The 16140-nt window shown below is 33.0% G+C and overlaps 1 protein-coding gene across 5 annotated transcripts in view; it reads right to left on the reverse strand.

Annotated features, from left to right (window-relative positions):
* GluClalpha (glycine receptor alpha 1) overlaps positions 1-16140 on the reverse strand; it is a 475474-nt gene that overhangs the window by 87777 nt on the left and 371557 nt on the right. For 2 of the 5 annotated variants that reach the window (XM_069832490.1, XM_069832492.1), the window contains exon 5: positions 5368-5435. The exons of 2 other annotated variants lie outside the window; for them this stretch is intronic. In XM_069832490.1, coding sequence (XP_069688591.1) covers positions 5368-5435 — 68 coding nt within the window. Of the gene's footprint in view, positions 1-5367; positions 5436-16140 lie in introns of those variants that run through there. One more of the 5 variants, XM_069832493.1, reaches the window with a different exon arrangement.

A 16140-nucleotide genomic window follows, 5' to 3' on the forward strand; every position in this document is an offset into this window, starting at 1 on the left:
AATTCCGTTCCGTTACGAGGGAATTTTGGCGAACCAGAATTAAAATTGTTCTACGTTGTGTGGAAAGTAGAAACTTGTTTTATCGACACCCGATCGAACAATAATTCAAAATGAAGCACATTTCACGGCCGTTTTAATATTCGTTTAAACTTGCTTTCAACAAAAGCTATACAAGGGAAGACAGCTCTGAATAGGCCGCACAAATCTCAATTGTGTTTTCGGAATTAAAGCATTTAAATTCAATTCAAAACAACGTTCCGCAAATGCGCTTCAATGTGTGAGTGAGATTCATTTTTTAAAAAGACTTTTCTTTAATGAAATTAACAAAAGAGAGCAGTACTGTCGATGAATACTGGCAACGATAAACAATTGACAAAGGAAGAGTTTCGATTATGAAAATTTGACATTGTTATGTACTCGATAAAGTAAACACTCTCTTTTCATATGAAAAATCGGTTAGAATTTCTGTGATTAATCTAGATATGAGTGACATAATTTTTTTGCAAAACGGACTTTAAAAAATTTCTGATTAAATTTATTTAGAGAATTATCAGAGTGTGTGGTTGTATCTGTCTTTGTCAAGAATTCAATTATGATTTAAAAATTCTCCACTAAATCAATTTCTTTTTACTGCAATATCGCCAATTTGTTGCCAAAACAAAGACATATGTATTATTTTATAATCTTAATTGCATGTTTGTGAGTGAGTACTTATAATATTAAATATTGTAAGTATTTCGTGAAAATGAAGATAAAATATAAATCGTAATTAATATTACTTAAAAATTGCCTAAAATATGATATGTGACATCTCCATATATTACTATTTAAATATGAAACACTTTTTATCGGTTAAATAAAACAAAACTTAGCGTTTGTAGGTAAGTTTCTGAATAGATTTGTATATTAATATTTCTTTACATACTAAACTACTGAAAATTATTAAATATGTTAGGCGTAATGACTGAAATATATTTAACATACTATACACATATTATAATTATCGAATCTCTATTCATGATCAACCTTGTTTTTAATTACAGACAAACTTTTCCACTTCAATACTTCCTGTTTAAATGTCAACGGTCATACGTTTTAAATACATTTATGTTTACAAAGTTTAAATGTCGTGCACATATATTTATATAACATGAATTGGCATACGAACGCGTATGTACCGACCCAGCATTTCATTTTAAATTTTCAGTTGCAATTACAGCTGTTAATTTAGAGAGAGAGAGAGAGAGAGAGAGAGAGAGTTCTTTGCCTGTCCTATTCAGAAAATCTAACAAAATCTTCTTTTTTTAATTTAACTATGACATCAAACTTACGACCTGAAGTCATGCTTCATGCAAAATAAAACACGAACAGCTTTTCCGGAACTTTAATTTCTATGTGATTTTCGTAACCTGCAACGCAAAATCTCATTTATGCATTAACTCATTAAGTAAACACCTTATTTCCTTCATACAGTATTTTATGAAATGGCATTTTGCTCCATGGCAATAGTAGTGTAGCTATGGAGTTCTAGGGCATAAAAATAGGAACCGAAATAAATTATAATTAGTTTAATTATAGTTAAACTTTAATTTTCAGACTATACTATTTACTTAGTATAAAAAACACGAAAACTTCAAAACGATTATTTTTCATGTTTACGGTGTTATAATGAATGGTGAGGTTTTATTAAAATTGATAACCACATACTATGAGAAGCAAAACACAATTCTACATCGGAACTTAATACTTTTATTCCTTATAAACTATACTTCGTTCCATAATGTTTCACAGAAGATGTAAACATTGTCGGCGGAGGAGAAGAGAAGTACAACTGATGTTCAACCAATGGCAGATGTATCATTCCACGCTTATCTTGAAGTTCGGCGGTCTGAATCATTCTGTCGTTGGTTGAATAGAAATTATACTTTTCTCCTCCGCCGGCAATGTTTACTTCTTCTGTCAGACATCATGGAACGAAGTATAGATGCATTGTGTTATTTAAAAGATTACTTTGAAAAAGTTTTCCTTTATATATAAACAGATTTCAAAAGACAATTCGATTAATAACAATTTTGGGGTTTGTATTTATAAGAGTTTAAATTTTAAAGTTAGAACCTAATACTGATTTACTAATCTCTCTCGGTTGTGAATATCCTTTGGGATCAACATAGTGACGATGCTTTTCATTTATGTACAATTAACTTAAAAAAGACGAAAATAATTTTAGTTAAAGAGCAGTTAAGTATTGTTAGTAAATTATACATTCACAAAACTAGCTGTAATCTTATCTTTTATAATGTGTAATGTGGAATTAAATTTAATGATCTTCAACGAAAAAAAAATATATTTCTTCAGTAATCTTTGAATTTTCATTTCACTAATACGTGTATATATATATATATATATATATATATATATATATATATATATATATATATATATATATTAAAACTAATAAGCAAATGAATAAATGTATTAATTGAAAATACTAAAATCTTTGAAGATCTATTAGTACTATATATGAAACATTTTGATTTTTTTGTAGATTTAAAACAAATTTAAAACATTTATACTCAGATGAGAGATTAATATTTAGTATACAATTAACTCTCTTCGCTCGAATGAGTCCATTGGAATCACTAACATTTCTGTAATCTCTGATTCATATGAATTGCCTGATGATTCCATTTGGTATCCTAAGAAGTAGTTTCGTTCTTTACCGAAAGAGTGCAGCACTCGCAAGTTCCTTGGCCAGCTGTTATTAGGAAGAGGATTGCATTGTCTTTTTGTTTCTCCGTGGTATCTATATGACTCTGTGCACCCATTAATTCAGGGTTAAAGTTAATTCTGCAATATTACTGAATTTTACAAGAATATTGTTATAAATTTAGTGCATATTCCTTAAATAAAACTAACGCTAAGAAAAATAACAGTATGCTTGAAAATGTTAAACTATAATCTACTCCACAAAATTGAAAACAAGAACAAGACAAATAAAAATAAAACACATTCTCTCTCTCTAAATCCATTATTTCATATCCCAGTTGGATCTTAAGGGATCACGTTGAAATGTAAGCAAGAATCGTATTGTTGTTCATGCTCCCATGCATAACGGTTCTTCCGCACAGCCCTCTGCAGGAGTCTATCAAAATTAAAATAGCAAAACACCCAAAAATATATCCAAAGAACTAAATGGTAACAAAACTGTGCGAGTGTTGGCTGAAATGCATCCGCTATATGGTTTATATACATCTGAGAGCTAACATATTCGCCATGCGAACAGGGACATCAATACATTGAAATCTGTACGTGCAGCAGTGTGGCACATTGCAGTAAGGAGGTTCAGTCTTATTTGGGCAGTAAGCTAATGCATTGAGATAACGTCGTAAATTATATTAACAGAAATATTTGTTGCTTGTTTTTTCATCAGTGATTATTTACTCCGGACATGTAAAATTTTACAATTGCTTCCTAAAGGTAGACGCTCACTTACCGGAATGGATCCGTACGGCGCGTTCGGATTTTTATTATTTGCATTATTTTAAATGGAGCTTCGCCCACTTGGCCGTATCCCTCCGTCCGCATGACCGGATTCCGATCAGATTTCTGGCCAGAGAATTCTAAACGGATTTTCGATCGGTCCAAGATCGAAATAAAGAGTGTCATGGTAAATATATCGAATGCAAGGCCTCCAATCGCGGGTGATATTGAAGGTAAAATGAAATGAATGACATGAAGCTTATTTTATTAAGTCCAACAGTATGAAGAGCTTTATAATTTATGACATTAGAATTATAGCAATGTGATACGGAGAAAGAGCACATGGGATGAGAATGGGAAAATACTAAATTGATCCGGTATGTTCTTCACAGTTTATTTAAGGGGTTAGGTACAGCTTACAGCAGCAAAATTTTTGGAAATATTCATCATTTTTTTCCTCCATTACTGTATCTTGTACAGTAATGAAAATTGGTATGTGTAAAATACTGTCCTACTATATGAAAATAATATTTTTACGATTTAAAAAAATTATTTATATATATATTTTTTAAATTCAAAATGTTGGCAGTTCACTGTGCAATGATGAAGCGTTTCCCACATAACTCATAAATGTGTTAACTTTTTCATGTTCTCTCTCTCTCTTATTTTATTGCTGAAACTCGTCTTTACAATATCATGCTCTTTCAACTACATTACTTAATAAACAATTTTTTTTATTTTGTGCTAGAAGAAAATACTGATATGTGACCATTCTTTAAATGAATTAATTTTTTTATCAGACAATCTATCAAAGGCAGAGAAGTGATATTGCATCCCATTGTAGATATGACGTGCATAAATACACAAAAAACGTTCCATCACAGAATGTTGGATAGTTTTTGAATTATGTGGGAAATACTTCATCACTGCACAAGTGAACTGAATTTTGAAAAAAAAAAAAAAAATAATTTTTTAAATCGTAAAAAAAAAAAGTATTTTTTAATATAGCACAAGGACAGTGTTTTACACATACTAAATTTTATTATTGTACAAGATACAAAAATGGTGGGAAGGGAAATGTTGAATATTTCCAAAATTTCACTGTTGTAAGCTGTACCTAACCCCTTAAGTTAAAGAACTATTTATTTTATTTCCAGGTTCAGTTCAGAACACTACAATGAAATAATGCGCTCTAGCGGTAAATTGCAACACTATGCGACAAGTAAAAGATATGCTATAATAAAAGTTCGAACGCACCGAACGACTTTTTTTCGGTAAGCGCCTAACTTTATGTAACAAAACGAAATTTGTGTTGTAAATCATGTCATATGTTGAGTATAAAGCAAAGAGATACAGTGCTATCTTTTGACTACAAAGTAAAACTTAAACTGATTTTAGGAGTGAATGAAACATTGTTTAATTATATCGATGAAAGATTCATCTCAATATACTTTGACTTCATAAAAACCAAAAATTTTTTCTCTCAATTGAGAAATATTCTGCCAGTTTTTAATTAATTTGTCAGAGAACCAAGATAATGACTTTACATTGGCGTTTCTATTTTCAGCAAAATATGAACACAGTTAAAAATCCCCCAAAATGTGCCAATCTGCCACTACGCCTAAATCGAATTTATGGGACGTTACAAACGGGATTCGCATGGCCAAAATGGGGCGATTCCAAGGTGTGATGGAGAGGCAACCGTGTGAAACAAACAAAAAGTGTACACATTTGTGAACTTTGGGCGGGGGCAATAAGACAAAAACTCAAGAATACAATTGCGTTTCCGGCCATTAGAGCATTTTATCACCTTCCTCAGACAGCCAATCAGTCATGAGCAAGAGCTAGATCGACCGAGCTAGCGAGACCGGTTAAGAACTGACTTACCATCTTGATGTCACTAATTGTTGCAATGCTTCTTACAAAGAGGTTTACTCGAACGATAGCAGGGCCATCTAGCAACATAGTCGTTAAAAAAAGACAAAACAAACACAAAAACATATCGCTATAAAATCAAACAATGAATGTCAAACATTTCAAATCACAAATTTATAGCGATAGATTGGACAACTAGTGACAAATCTATGACAAAAATTGTATAATATCATCTGAGACGTCTTTCAAAACCTCGCTTTAAACGCAATACCGTCGTCATAACGATTTCGATGCGAAAAACTTCTTACACATTTAGCTGGAATTTAAAAATACATATTAATACAAAAATAACAAAAATTATTAATGGTACAGTTAAATATATTTCTTACATACGTATTTATCTTTAAAATTGTCATATCTATTTTGAAAACAATATTCAAACTGAATAATTTCAAGGGAGAAATTTTTCCGGGGCCGGGTATCGAACCCGGGATCTCTGGTTGAACGTACCAGCGCTCTTACCAACTGAACTACCCGGGAACTCCACCCGACACCGTCTCAACTTTTCTCTTTTATATCCACACAACTCGCGTGGGCTGACGAAACGCCAGAGACCCACATCGAGTGCACACAATCTCTGTGTGACTTGTAATTGTGGTTTTCTGTTAACGTACACAGTGACGTATATATTATGCAAATCTAGTCTTTCAGGTAAAGCTCCCTGTAAAACAGATTTGAATAATTTCAAGGGAAAAATTGTTCCAAGTTGAGACGGTGTCGGGTGGAGTTCCCGGGTAGCTCAGTTGGTAAGAGCGCTGGTACGTTCAACCAGAGGTCCCGGGATCGATACCCGGCCCCAGAACAATTTTTCGCTTGAAATTATTCAAATCTGCTTTACAGGGAGCTTTACCTGAAAGACTAGATTTGCATAATATTCAAACTTCAATTCAGCCCCCCGAAACCTAAAATGAGTCCCCAATTTCAAGATTTTATTTAATTCAGATATAGAGCTACGGGAACACTAGCGTTTACCTTACGAAACAAGTTTAATTGTTAAACAATTCTTTTCTGAAAAGTGAAAATGTGTTAACTGGTTACAGAAATCAATAATGATGCACTTAAATACAATTTCTACATATATACGTTTCTCTATTCTTAAAATAAACACATACAAATTCACATATCATAATTGAAGGGTTCAGAGCCATAGTGGGCCAAGTGCCAGTTATTAAAAACTAAGAAAACAAACATTAAAGTTAAGTGGATGCCATAGTTTAATGAAGATTGACGTATCATTTAGTTTTAAAGTGGATACTTAATATTACTTGCTATATGTTTCCATTAAATTATGGTCAGAACTTAATTTTAACCCTTGCTTTCTACGTTTTTAATATATGGCGCTTGGCCCACTATGGTTCTGAACCCTTCAATTAGTACTTAATTTTAGACACCCGAAAGTCCAGCTGTTTCACTATTTTAGTGTAGTTCAAATTCAGAATAAACAGAACTGATAGTTAAGTACATTAGGAAACAGATATTTGTGGTGTTTCGGATGTCTTATTAAAGTCAATTAAACTCATAGTATTAAGATTATGAACAGTCCGGATTTTATGTCATTACATGTTTTATTCCTATGCATGTAGCCAAGAGAAAAGCAAAAACTTACGGCAAATAACACTAAAAGGCGGTTACCAGACATAAAGTCCAGGATTATAATGTCCATACGTCAAAATGTCCATGAAATAATGTCCACGTTGAAAATGTCCATGTTAAATCGTCCAGAGTCAAAATGTCATAGTTCTATAATGTCCACTTTACTCTGATGTCCAGAGTCAAAATGTCCATAGTAAAGATGTCACCGCATTAATGGCGCTCCCTTTCATCTCGCGCTCGGTGATATACAAGAAGTCTTTGCAGAGGTGAGTGAAGAAATGGATGAGCGTATTGATGATACAGTCACACATTTAGAAGTAAATTACGCCAGAGGTACGGAGAGAGACGAAGACGTGTACCAATTCACTTTCGTGCAGATATTTGGTACATGTATCTCCCAAGCCTGCAAGACATGCAGCGCACGAACAACGCGGTAGAAGACTGGCACAATCATCTTCAACGTTTGATGGCTGAACATCATCCATCCATTTGGCGGTTTGTACAGTGCCTAAAGCGCGAAGAAAATGAAATTTGGACACAAATATTGCAAGCAAGAGGGTGCCATACACAAATTAAAGAGCCGGTGAATAAAACGTATTTGACGAATCAAAGACAAATTCTCCAGATTGTGAGAAACTACAACAGGTACAAAGAAAATGGAGAAATTATCATATGTCTTAAAAGTACTGGTTACCATCTTAAAAGTGGGGCTCCGGTTCCCGAAGATTAATAACTTATTTGTACGAGTTATGAAATAAAATTTACTTTGTTCTATTCAAGCAGAATTTTTGTTTGAACTTGGACATTACAGTACTTAAAAAAAGTTTAAGACCATGAGCAAATTTCATATAATTATTTTCTGGTCCTATATTTTTGTTTCTATTTCCCTCATGAATATTTTGTCAATTATTTGGACTGTGAGATATCTATCGACGCAAAGAAAGTAAAATTATGACATTTAGTTTTCGAGTTATGATTTTAATGAAATATTTTGTTACTGTAAAAAATGTTACATTTATAATTACGGAATAATTTATTCATGCTAAACCAACATGTTTATTGTAGTGATGATTTTTTTCAAGCAATTTGAGAAGTGTGAGAACACACTGGCACCAGAAAGAAAAATTTAAAAAATTTTATTTTCGTTTTATAATTTTTTGCATATTTTTCCAAAATAAGGAAAATAATAGTAGAAATAACGTTAAGTAAAGGCATTCATAGCTTCACTGTGGAATAAGCTAACGTAACCGGACCTACGCCAATCGAAAGTAGTCCTGGCACATTGGCACCAGAAAGAAAAATTTAAAAAATTTTATTTTCGTTTTATAATTTTTTGCATATTTTTCCAAAATAAGGAAAATAATAATAATAGTAGAAATAACGTTAAGTAAAGGCATTCATAGCTTCACTACGAAATCACGTACTTTCGATTGGCGTAGGTCCGGTTACGTTAGCTTATTCCACAGTGAAGCTATGAATGCCTTTACTTAACGTTATTTCTACTATTATTTTCCTTATTTTGGAAAAATATGCAAAAAATTATAAAACGAAAATAAAATTTTTAAAATTTTTCTTTCTGGTACCAATGTGTTCTCACACTTCTCAAATTGCTTGAAAAAAATCATCACTACAATAAACATGTTGGTTTAGCATGAATAAATTATTCCGTAATTATAAATGTAGCATTTTTTACAGTAACAAAATATTTCATTAAAATCATAACTCGAAAACTAAATGTCATAATTTTACTTTCTTTGCGTCGATAGATGTCTCACAGTCCAAATAATTGATAAAATATTCATGAGGGAAATAGAAACAAAAATATAGGACCAGGAAATAATTATATGAAATTTGCTCATGGTCTTAAACTTTTCTTAAGTACTGTATGTACGTTTGGCGTTATGGACATTTTGAACTTAAGGACGTTTTAACATATGGACGTTCTGTAGTATGGACTATATACGGTGGAAGCCTAAAAGGCTCAAAATTCTGAAGTTTTAAATTAGGGCCTACATAATATTTCTGCATATATGCATATTAAATATTTTTTATATTTCGAACTAAGTTATGTAAGTGTCTACTTTGAATAAATGCATATTTTATACCATTTCAACTTCGGTCTCCTCAATTAATATGCATTTTGGAACTGAAGAGTGTGATACCAAAACGCGTTAAGTCCATATTTATTAAAGTACTGGACTAGTTATTTTATCCACTGCCCTACGGCCTGATCGAGGTTTTAAGTGACATGCACAATAACACAAACGTTTAGGCAAGAATTGGCACTGTTTTGAAATATCATGACAGAGGAAAATTTTTATGATCATGTTGGTAATTATACGATAAGCACGTAATAATTGATTAATATTTTGTGTAATAGCCTTCTACATGCTTATCAAGTACAACATAGTTATTAAATACTATAGTACATTTAAAATATTAACGTTTTCGGCAATATTTTCGGTCTTCAGATCTACAACAGTAACACATAAAAGTTGTCGTCTTTCTAACAAGTATTAGGCCGAGTGGCCTGTTACGGTCTCAAACTAGAATTTTCAGTCCCTCTCTTCTTCGGACGACCCAGAGATCTTTTGCCATGCGTGCTTTTGGAATTCTGCATCGATTCATTCGTTCGAGATGACCCTTCCACTGAACTTGATATTTGCTGATGAACTGCATAATGGGTTCTATTTGAAGTTCTTGCATTATGTCCTCATTTTTTTATATCCCAGCGAGTATATCCAGCTATTGCTCTCATAAACCTCAACTCACTTGCTGTTATTCTACTGACATCTTTATTCTTCACAGTCCACGCTTCGCTACCATAGCTTAATACTGGCTGTGCTAAGGTTTTATACAAGCCTATTCTTGTGTGTCTTTGTACTAGTGAAGGTTTCATGATTTTATTAATGATCCCCATTGTTTTATTATATTTACATATTTTTCAGCAATATCTACTTCCTCATAAGGTGATAGTGTATAGCCAAGGTAAGTGAAAGTATTTAATCTTTCTATTATTTTATTATTCAAACAGATTTTACTTAGTACAGGGAATTTCCCACAAAATGACATGATTTTCATTTTTTCAATATTAATTTCCATGTTATATTTTCCCTGACCATATTTAAATTGTGTACTGAATATTGTAAATCATCTTCAGTTGATGCTATGAGAACTAGATCATCAGCGAAAAGTAAAGCATCAAGCTGCAAATTTCGATTAATTGGAATAAATCCATGGCGTGTCTGTCGCCAATCTTGAACGATTCTGTTTATATATATAATGAACAGAAGTGGTCGTACTCCACTATAAATGGGTCGCCATTGTAAAAGTCTTTGCTTCGAATTGCTATGATGGTTGTTTTATATATGTTGTAAATATTTTGTATAATCTGTTGAGGTACTCGATCATCTGCCAAAATCTGAAGTAATTTATTCCGGTTAACTTTATCAAAAGCCTTTTTGAAGTCAATGAATGCCATATGCGTTTCTAGATTAAATTCTCTATGTTTCTCAACCAGTAATTTCAATGCAAAATAGCCATCACAACAGGATCTTCCTCGACGAAAACCATTTTGTTCTTCACTGATAATATTGTCATAATGCTCACTGAACAATGTAATTCATAGTTGGTTAGGAATCAATAACAATATATAAATTATACAAGAATACAATATAGTTACAATTTAAAACGTTCATTAGATTAAAATTGACATGTGACGTGACTATCAGCTTGAAAATATGGTAAATTGTACAATTTCATCCTGTGGAAACAAACAAAGGTCTCGCCCACAAGTGAGTTGCGCCTTTAAAAAGATTGGGAACCCCTGACCTAGAACACCGCCATGACTTAACCGACACAGTGTATTTAAAATACGTAGACTACCCTTTCAACCCTGCTATGAACATATTCGAAAGCGAACTCATACATAATTTTAAGAGAGATGTGAGTATTGATCAACATTTCCAAGCGTAACAGCAGTATTTTATTGAATCCTGTCTCGTCATCTCGTTAGAATAATCGCCGTGACATCCAAAATTCTGGTGCTGGTACACGCTCAGCGAGATCACATTATTTAACCCACAGATTTGCCGATGCGAGATCAAAGCGCTGTGCGCACCATGAATAAAGATGAGGGGTAGTGACAAGAGACCCGCCGAAAAGGGGAGAGTGGATGTCACTTTGCTGCCAATAGCAAAACAGAAAACCCATGGTGTAAATGCAATGTTATGGATACCGCAGCATTATGCTTCTGGGTCATAAAGTTTGACCTAAATAAGTGAAGTTTATAAATATAGCCTTTTTGAGAAAAAATACTGATGGTTTCTCAGAAAATGGAAAATGAACCAGAAATGATGTTATATTGTTCCTTGAAAGCTCTGCGTATATTTTAATCGAAATATGGCTTCACGCTGATGTAAAGTTACTTTTATACAAGCTTATTAATTTTAACTTCAGAAAGTTACTAAATTATATATTTATACCGAACCTTATACAGTTTATTATGCGTATAGAAATATAATTACATCTCTATCAAGCCGTATACTCCTTGTTCAGTTTTGAATGAGAACTTCCGGCATTTGTTTTATGTTCACGACGTCACAGGTTCGTTTATCCGGCCTAACGAAAAACAGACGATTTTATTGATTTAATAATTTCTGGCACTTTCAAATGTCTGAGATACGCTCTTAGTAGTTTAATTGTTCAATTATGTCCGTTAAAAAAAAAAAAAAAAACTTATTATTTTATCACGTGACTAGAACATACTATAGTACGAAATGCAAATAAAAAATTAGAAATTTATCGACAAATTAAAATATCTTGAAGCTACAGTAACAAATATATATGTCACTCAAGGGAAAGTTAAGCGCAGAATAAATATGGGAAATGCCTGTTAGTCAGTTGAGAAGCTTTTGTCATCTAATGAAGGATGGGTGGAGCGGAGAAAAATTCTCTCCGGCACCGGGACTCAAACCCGGGTTTTCAGCTCTACGTGCTGACGCTTTATTCACTAAGCCACACCGGATTCTAGTCCCAATGCCGGACTGAATCCTCTCAGTTTAAATTCCACCTCTTAGTTTCCCTTTAGTGGCCAACCCTCATGCACTGTGTCACAGATGTGTGACAGTGGCACAATGTCCAACATACTATGTGCAGAGGTGCATTCATTACGAGTGACTAAGTGGCCGGGATCCGACGGAATGAGCGTCGTCTTATATTACTAGAGTCGACGCCAATTCGGAAGGCAGTTGTCTGCTAGCGTTTGCGTCGAGAGAGACAGATAGAGAGAGAGCAAGGCAGCGTACAACATTGCCACATCGTACTTCACGAGCACGTGCAATACAAATAGCGCAGGAGAGAATTTAAATTATCAAAAGACAATAATGACCTTAGCCGTTGATTACTGTAAGCATGACACCAAACAAACCCTCTTTTCTTCACTAACAATATTCTTTGCACGGTTCTCAATCCCACACCACATGCTTCTGCAGTCGTTTCTTGCATGTTGGCAACGTTGCTGCCAGCGTCAAGATGACCGACAGCGTTCTGCTCGTTAACGTTTTTAAAATAATTATACACCTTAAACACTATTTTCCGCGCCTGCCTATGCAATACTTGTCTTTTTACAGTCTCTTCTTCCATTTATTTACCTTACACACACAGTAAATATTAGTTTTACTTATTCAATGTATTGAAACACTCGCACGTGAACAAACGATCTCAGGAAGTGCTTGTTATAGACTGATTCTGATTGGTTCTACTGTACAAGCTTGTGACGTCATATACCAGAAATGCTACGGCGCATATAGAAGCTAACCGCCTTCCGAAATGCCGTCTAGTCTAAGTCATTATTTACGCGTATCAATTATTGTGATGTACCGAAGGGAAACTAAGAGGTGGAACTTAAACTGATAGGATTCAATCCGGCATCAGGACTGGAATCCGGTATGGCTTAGTGGATAAAGCGTCAGCACGTAGAGCTCAAAGCCCGTGTTCGAGTCCTGGTGCGGGAGATAATTTTTCTCTGCTCCACCCATCCTTCATCGTATGATAATACAGAATTGCTGTACAGAAATATCATACGTACTTCGGTACATCACAATAATATAATTTTTCATTTAGTCTGCTCTAAAAAAACTGAAAGTTAGAATTTATAAAACAGTTATACTACCGGTTGTTCTGTATAGTTGTGGAACAGATGTTAAGGGTGTTTGAGAGTAAGATCCTTAGGAAAATATTTGGAGCTAAAAGGAATGAAGTTACAGGACAATGGAGAAAGTTACACAACGCAGAACTGCACGTATTGTATTCTTCACCTGACATAATTAGGAACATTAAATCCCAGAGTTTGAGATGGGCAGGGCATGTAGCACGTATGAGCGAATCAAGAAATGTATGTAGAGTGTTAGTTGGGAGGCCGAAAGGAAAAAGACCTTTGGGGAGACCGAGACGTAGATGGGAGGATGATATTAAAATGGATTTGAAAGAGGTGGGATATGATGGTAGAGACTGGATTAATCTTGCTCGGGATAGGGACCGATGGCGGGCTTATGTGAGGGCGGCAATGAATCTCGGTTCTGTAAAGGACATTTGTAAGTAAGAACAAGGAAGTATTGAATTTATCTGTTAATAATGCTGATAATGTTTCTTCTAGGAAGTGGCTGAAATTGTGGCCAATTGGCCAGAAACTCATTCACGCAATAATCAGCATCATAACGATACTGTTCTCCAACTAAAACTCCTGTGCGGAAGTAATTTTCAAGAATAAATTTGTAATGGTGTCTCCTGACATTAATTTCAACAGATATTTAAAAAATTAGATGATGTTTGGTTGTAATGATAATAACATGGATATTTATTTTTTGTTTTTAATAAAAGGCTGCATTAATTATTTGACGAAACAAAAGAACGATACCCATGACGAAACAAAAGAACGATACCCAATGTCAACAACAGACATGGCCTATGTTGTTCATCTATGCCTTGAGGATTAAACCACAGTCTAGTATATACAGTCACGAAGCTCAATACGTAGTAAATATGCATTCATAGATAGTTGCTAACCACTAGGATCGCTAATATCGCCTCATTACAGACAATGCGAAATAGTACCTGCGCAGTCTATTGTTCCTAGCACCCTCACAACTCAAGCTTCGTGACTGCATATACTAGACTGTGGTTAAACTCACTCTGTAATGATGACCTCATAGACATATAGAAACAAGAGCCGAAAGCTCCCATTTAAAATTGAAAATGTGGTAGAATTAATAGAAATTAACATACCTAAAACACGCAGAATTACTATGAGATAAAATATCGTTACAATTAAATTTTGTTTTACATAAAATGAATACTGTATATTTTAATTTTCTTCAAAAAATTATATCTTACTGTTCAACTATTCAAATACAAGTCCCTTTCACCATTTTAAAGCTCTGTGATCTTTCATGAAACCCCTCCCCTTCATTCTACTACTTATCAGATCATTTCCCTGTCTAGATAAATTTGAACTATCCTCTTTGACGTAAATTCCCTCAAGTGAATCTCTACATACCACCTAGGGTTACATTAATAAAACAAAGCATAAAATTTCATTTCACCATTTCAAACAAAGATAACGCCTTTTTTATGTAACTATAATACAGTTTTATAATCGTTAACTTTTAACGTTGAATAACATTTATATGCCAATAAGAGAATACGACAGGATTAAAGTGTAACAATTTTGAACATTAATCACTCGGACTCTGTAAGAGACAGCCCACACAACCTCATATGTAAATAAATGAGCAAATAATGGGCTTTCTAAATATGAACTTTGATTTATTGTATCATAATTACAACTTCCTTTATTACTCTTAACAAAATATACAAGCAACAATTCTCTACATATCAACACATTCAGGAGCCGACTATTTACAAAGTACGAGAGAACGAAAAATAAATATACATACTGTGAGTAAAATGCGTAATAAATCACGCGTTTCCAGAATCTGCAATTAGATTTTAGCTTCCTATAATAGTTTTCGACTTTCTGAGCCATAAATTGGCAATAATTTATAAGTAGTATTGAATGTGATGGGATAGTTATTCACAACAAATAAGAAATGCAAGAATGCATACTAGCAATAAATGTAAAGCTATAAGATAAAATTCATTGTAAAAATTTTATAGCATTAAAATAAAAAGCGACAAGGGATTTGAGAAAAATATAGCCTATATGATTTCGTATAGCTTGTATACAGGAATTAGGATAATGAATTTAAGATAAAATAAATACAAATTGCTTTAAGATTCAAGTTGTCTAATGAACTGAATGAAATAAACTATGCTGTCAACCCTGCAATAATAATAATAATAATAATAATAATAATAATAATAATAATAATAATAATAATAATAATAATAACAGTAATGACCACCGGTGTAGTTGAGGCTTCAGACGCATATAACTACTGAAAAAAAAACGCCCGGGCATGGGTTCGATTCCCGCTTGAGCGGATTACTTGGTTGGGTTTTTACCAGGCTTTCCCCAATTGCAAGGCGAATTTCAGGTAATCTATGGCGAATTCTCGGACTTAAATCACCTAATACCATCTCGCTATTACCAATTCCATCCACGCTAAATAACCTAGTAGTTGATACAGCGCCGTTAAATAACGAATTTAATAATACACATTTTATTAATTAATTTATTTAAATATTTATTGATTAATTTATTTAAATATTAATGAATTTATTTATTTAAATATTTATTGATTAATTTATTTAAATATTTATTAATTTATTTATTTAAATATTGATTAATTAATTGAAATATTTATTTATTTATTTATTTAAATATTTATTCATTTATTCGTGTATTTATTTATTCATTCACTTTATTTATTTATTCTATTTATTTATTTATTTATTTATTTATTTATTTATTTATTTTGTGCTGGACAACAGTCATTGCTCAATAAAAGTCAGAATAGTGATACAATAAAATACAGTAACTACAATAAAATGAACAAGTATGATACAAATTATCTATATATTAGTGACAATAACAACAAAGTTCATAATATTTCTTATCCCAAAAGTAAATTCAAATTGATATTATTATAGTCCTATTTATACTGTTGTTCG

The sequence above is a fragment of the Periplaneta americana genome, chromosome 8 (genome assembly GCF_040183065.1).
Source record: "Periplaneta americana isolate PAMFEO1 chromosome 8, P.americana_PAMFEO1_priV1, whole genome shotgun sequence".
NCBI lineage: Eukaryota > Metazoa > Arthropoda > Insecta > Blattodea > Blattidae > Periplaneta > Periplaneta americana.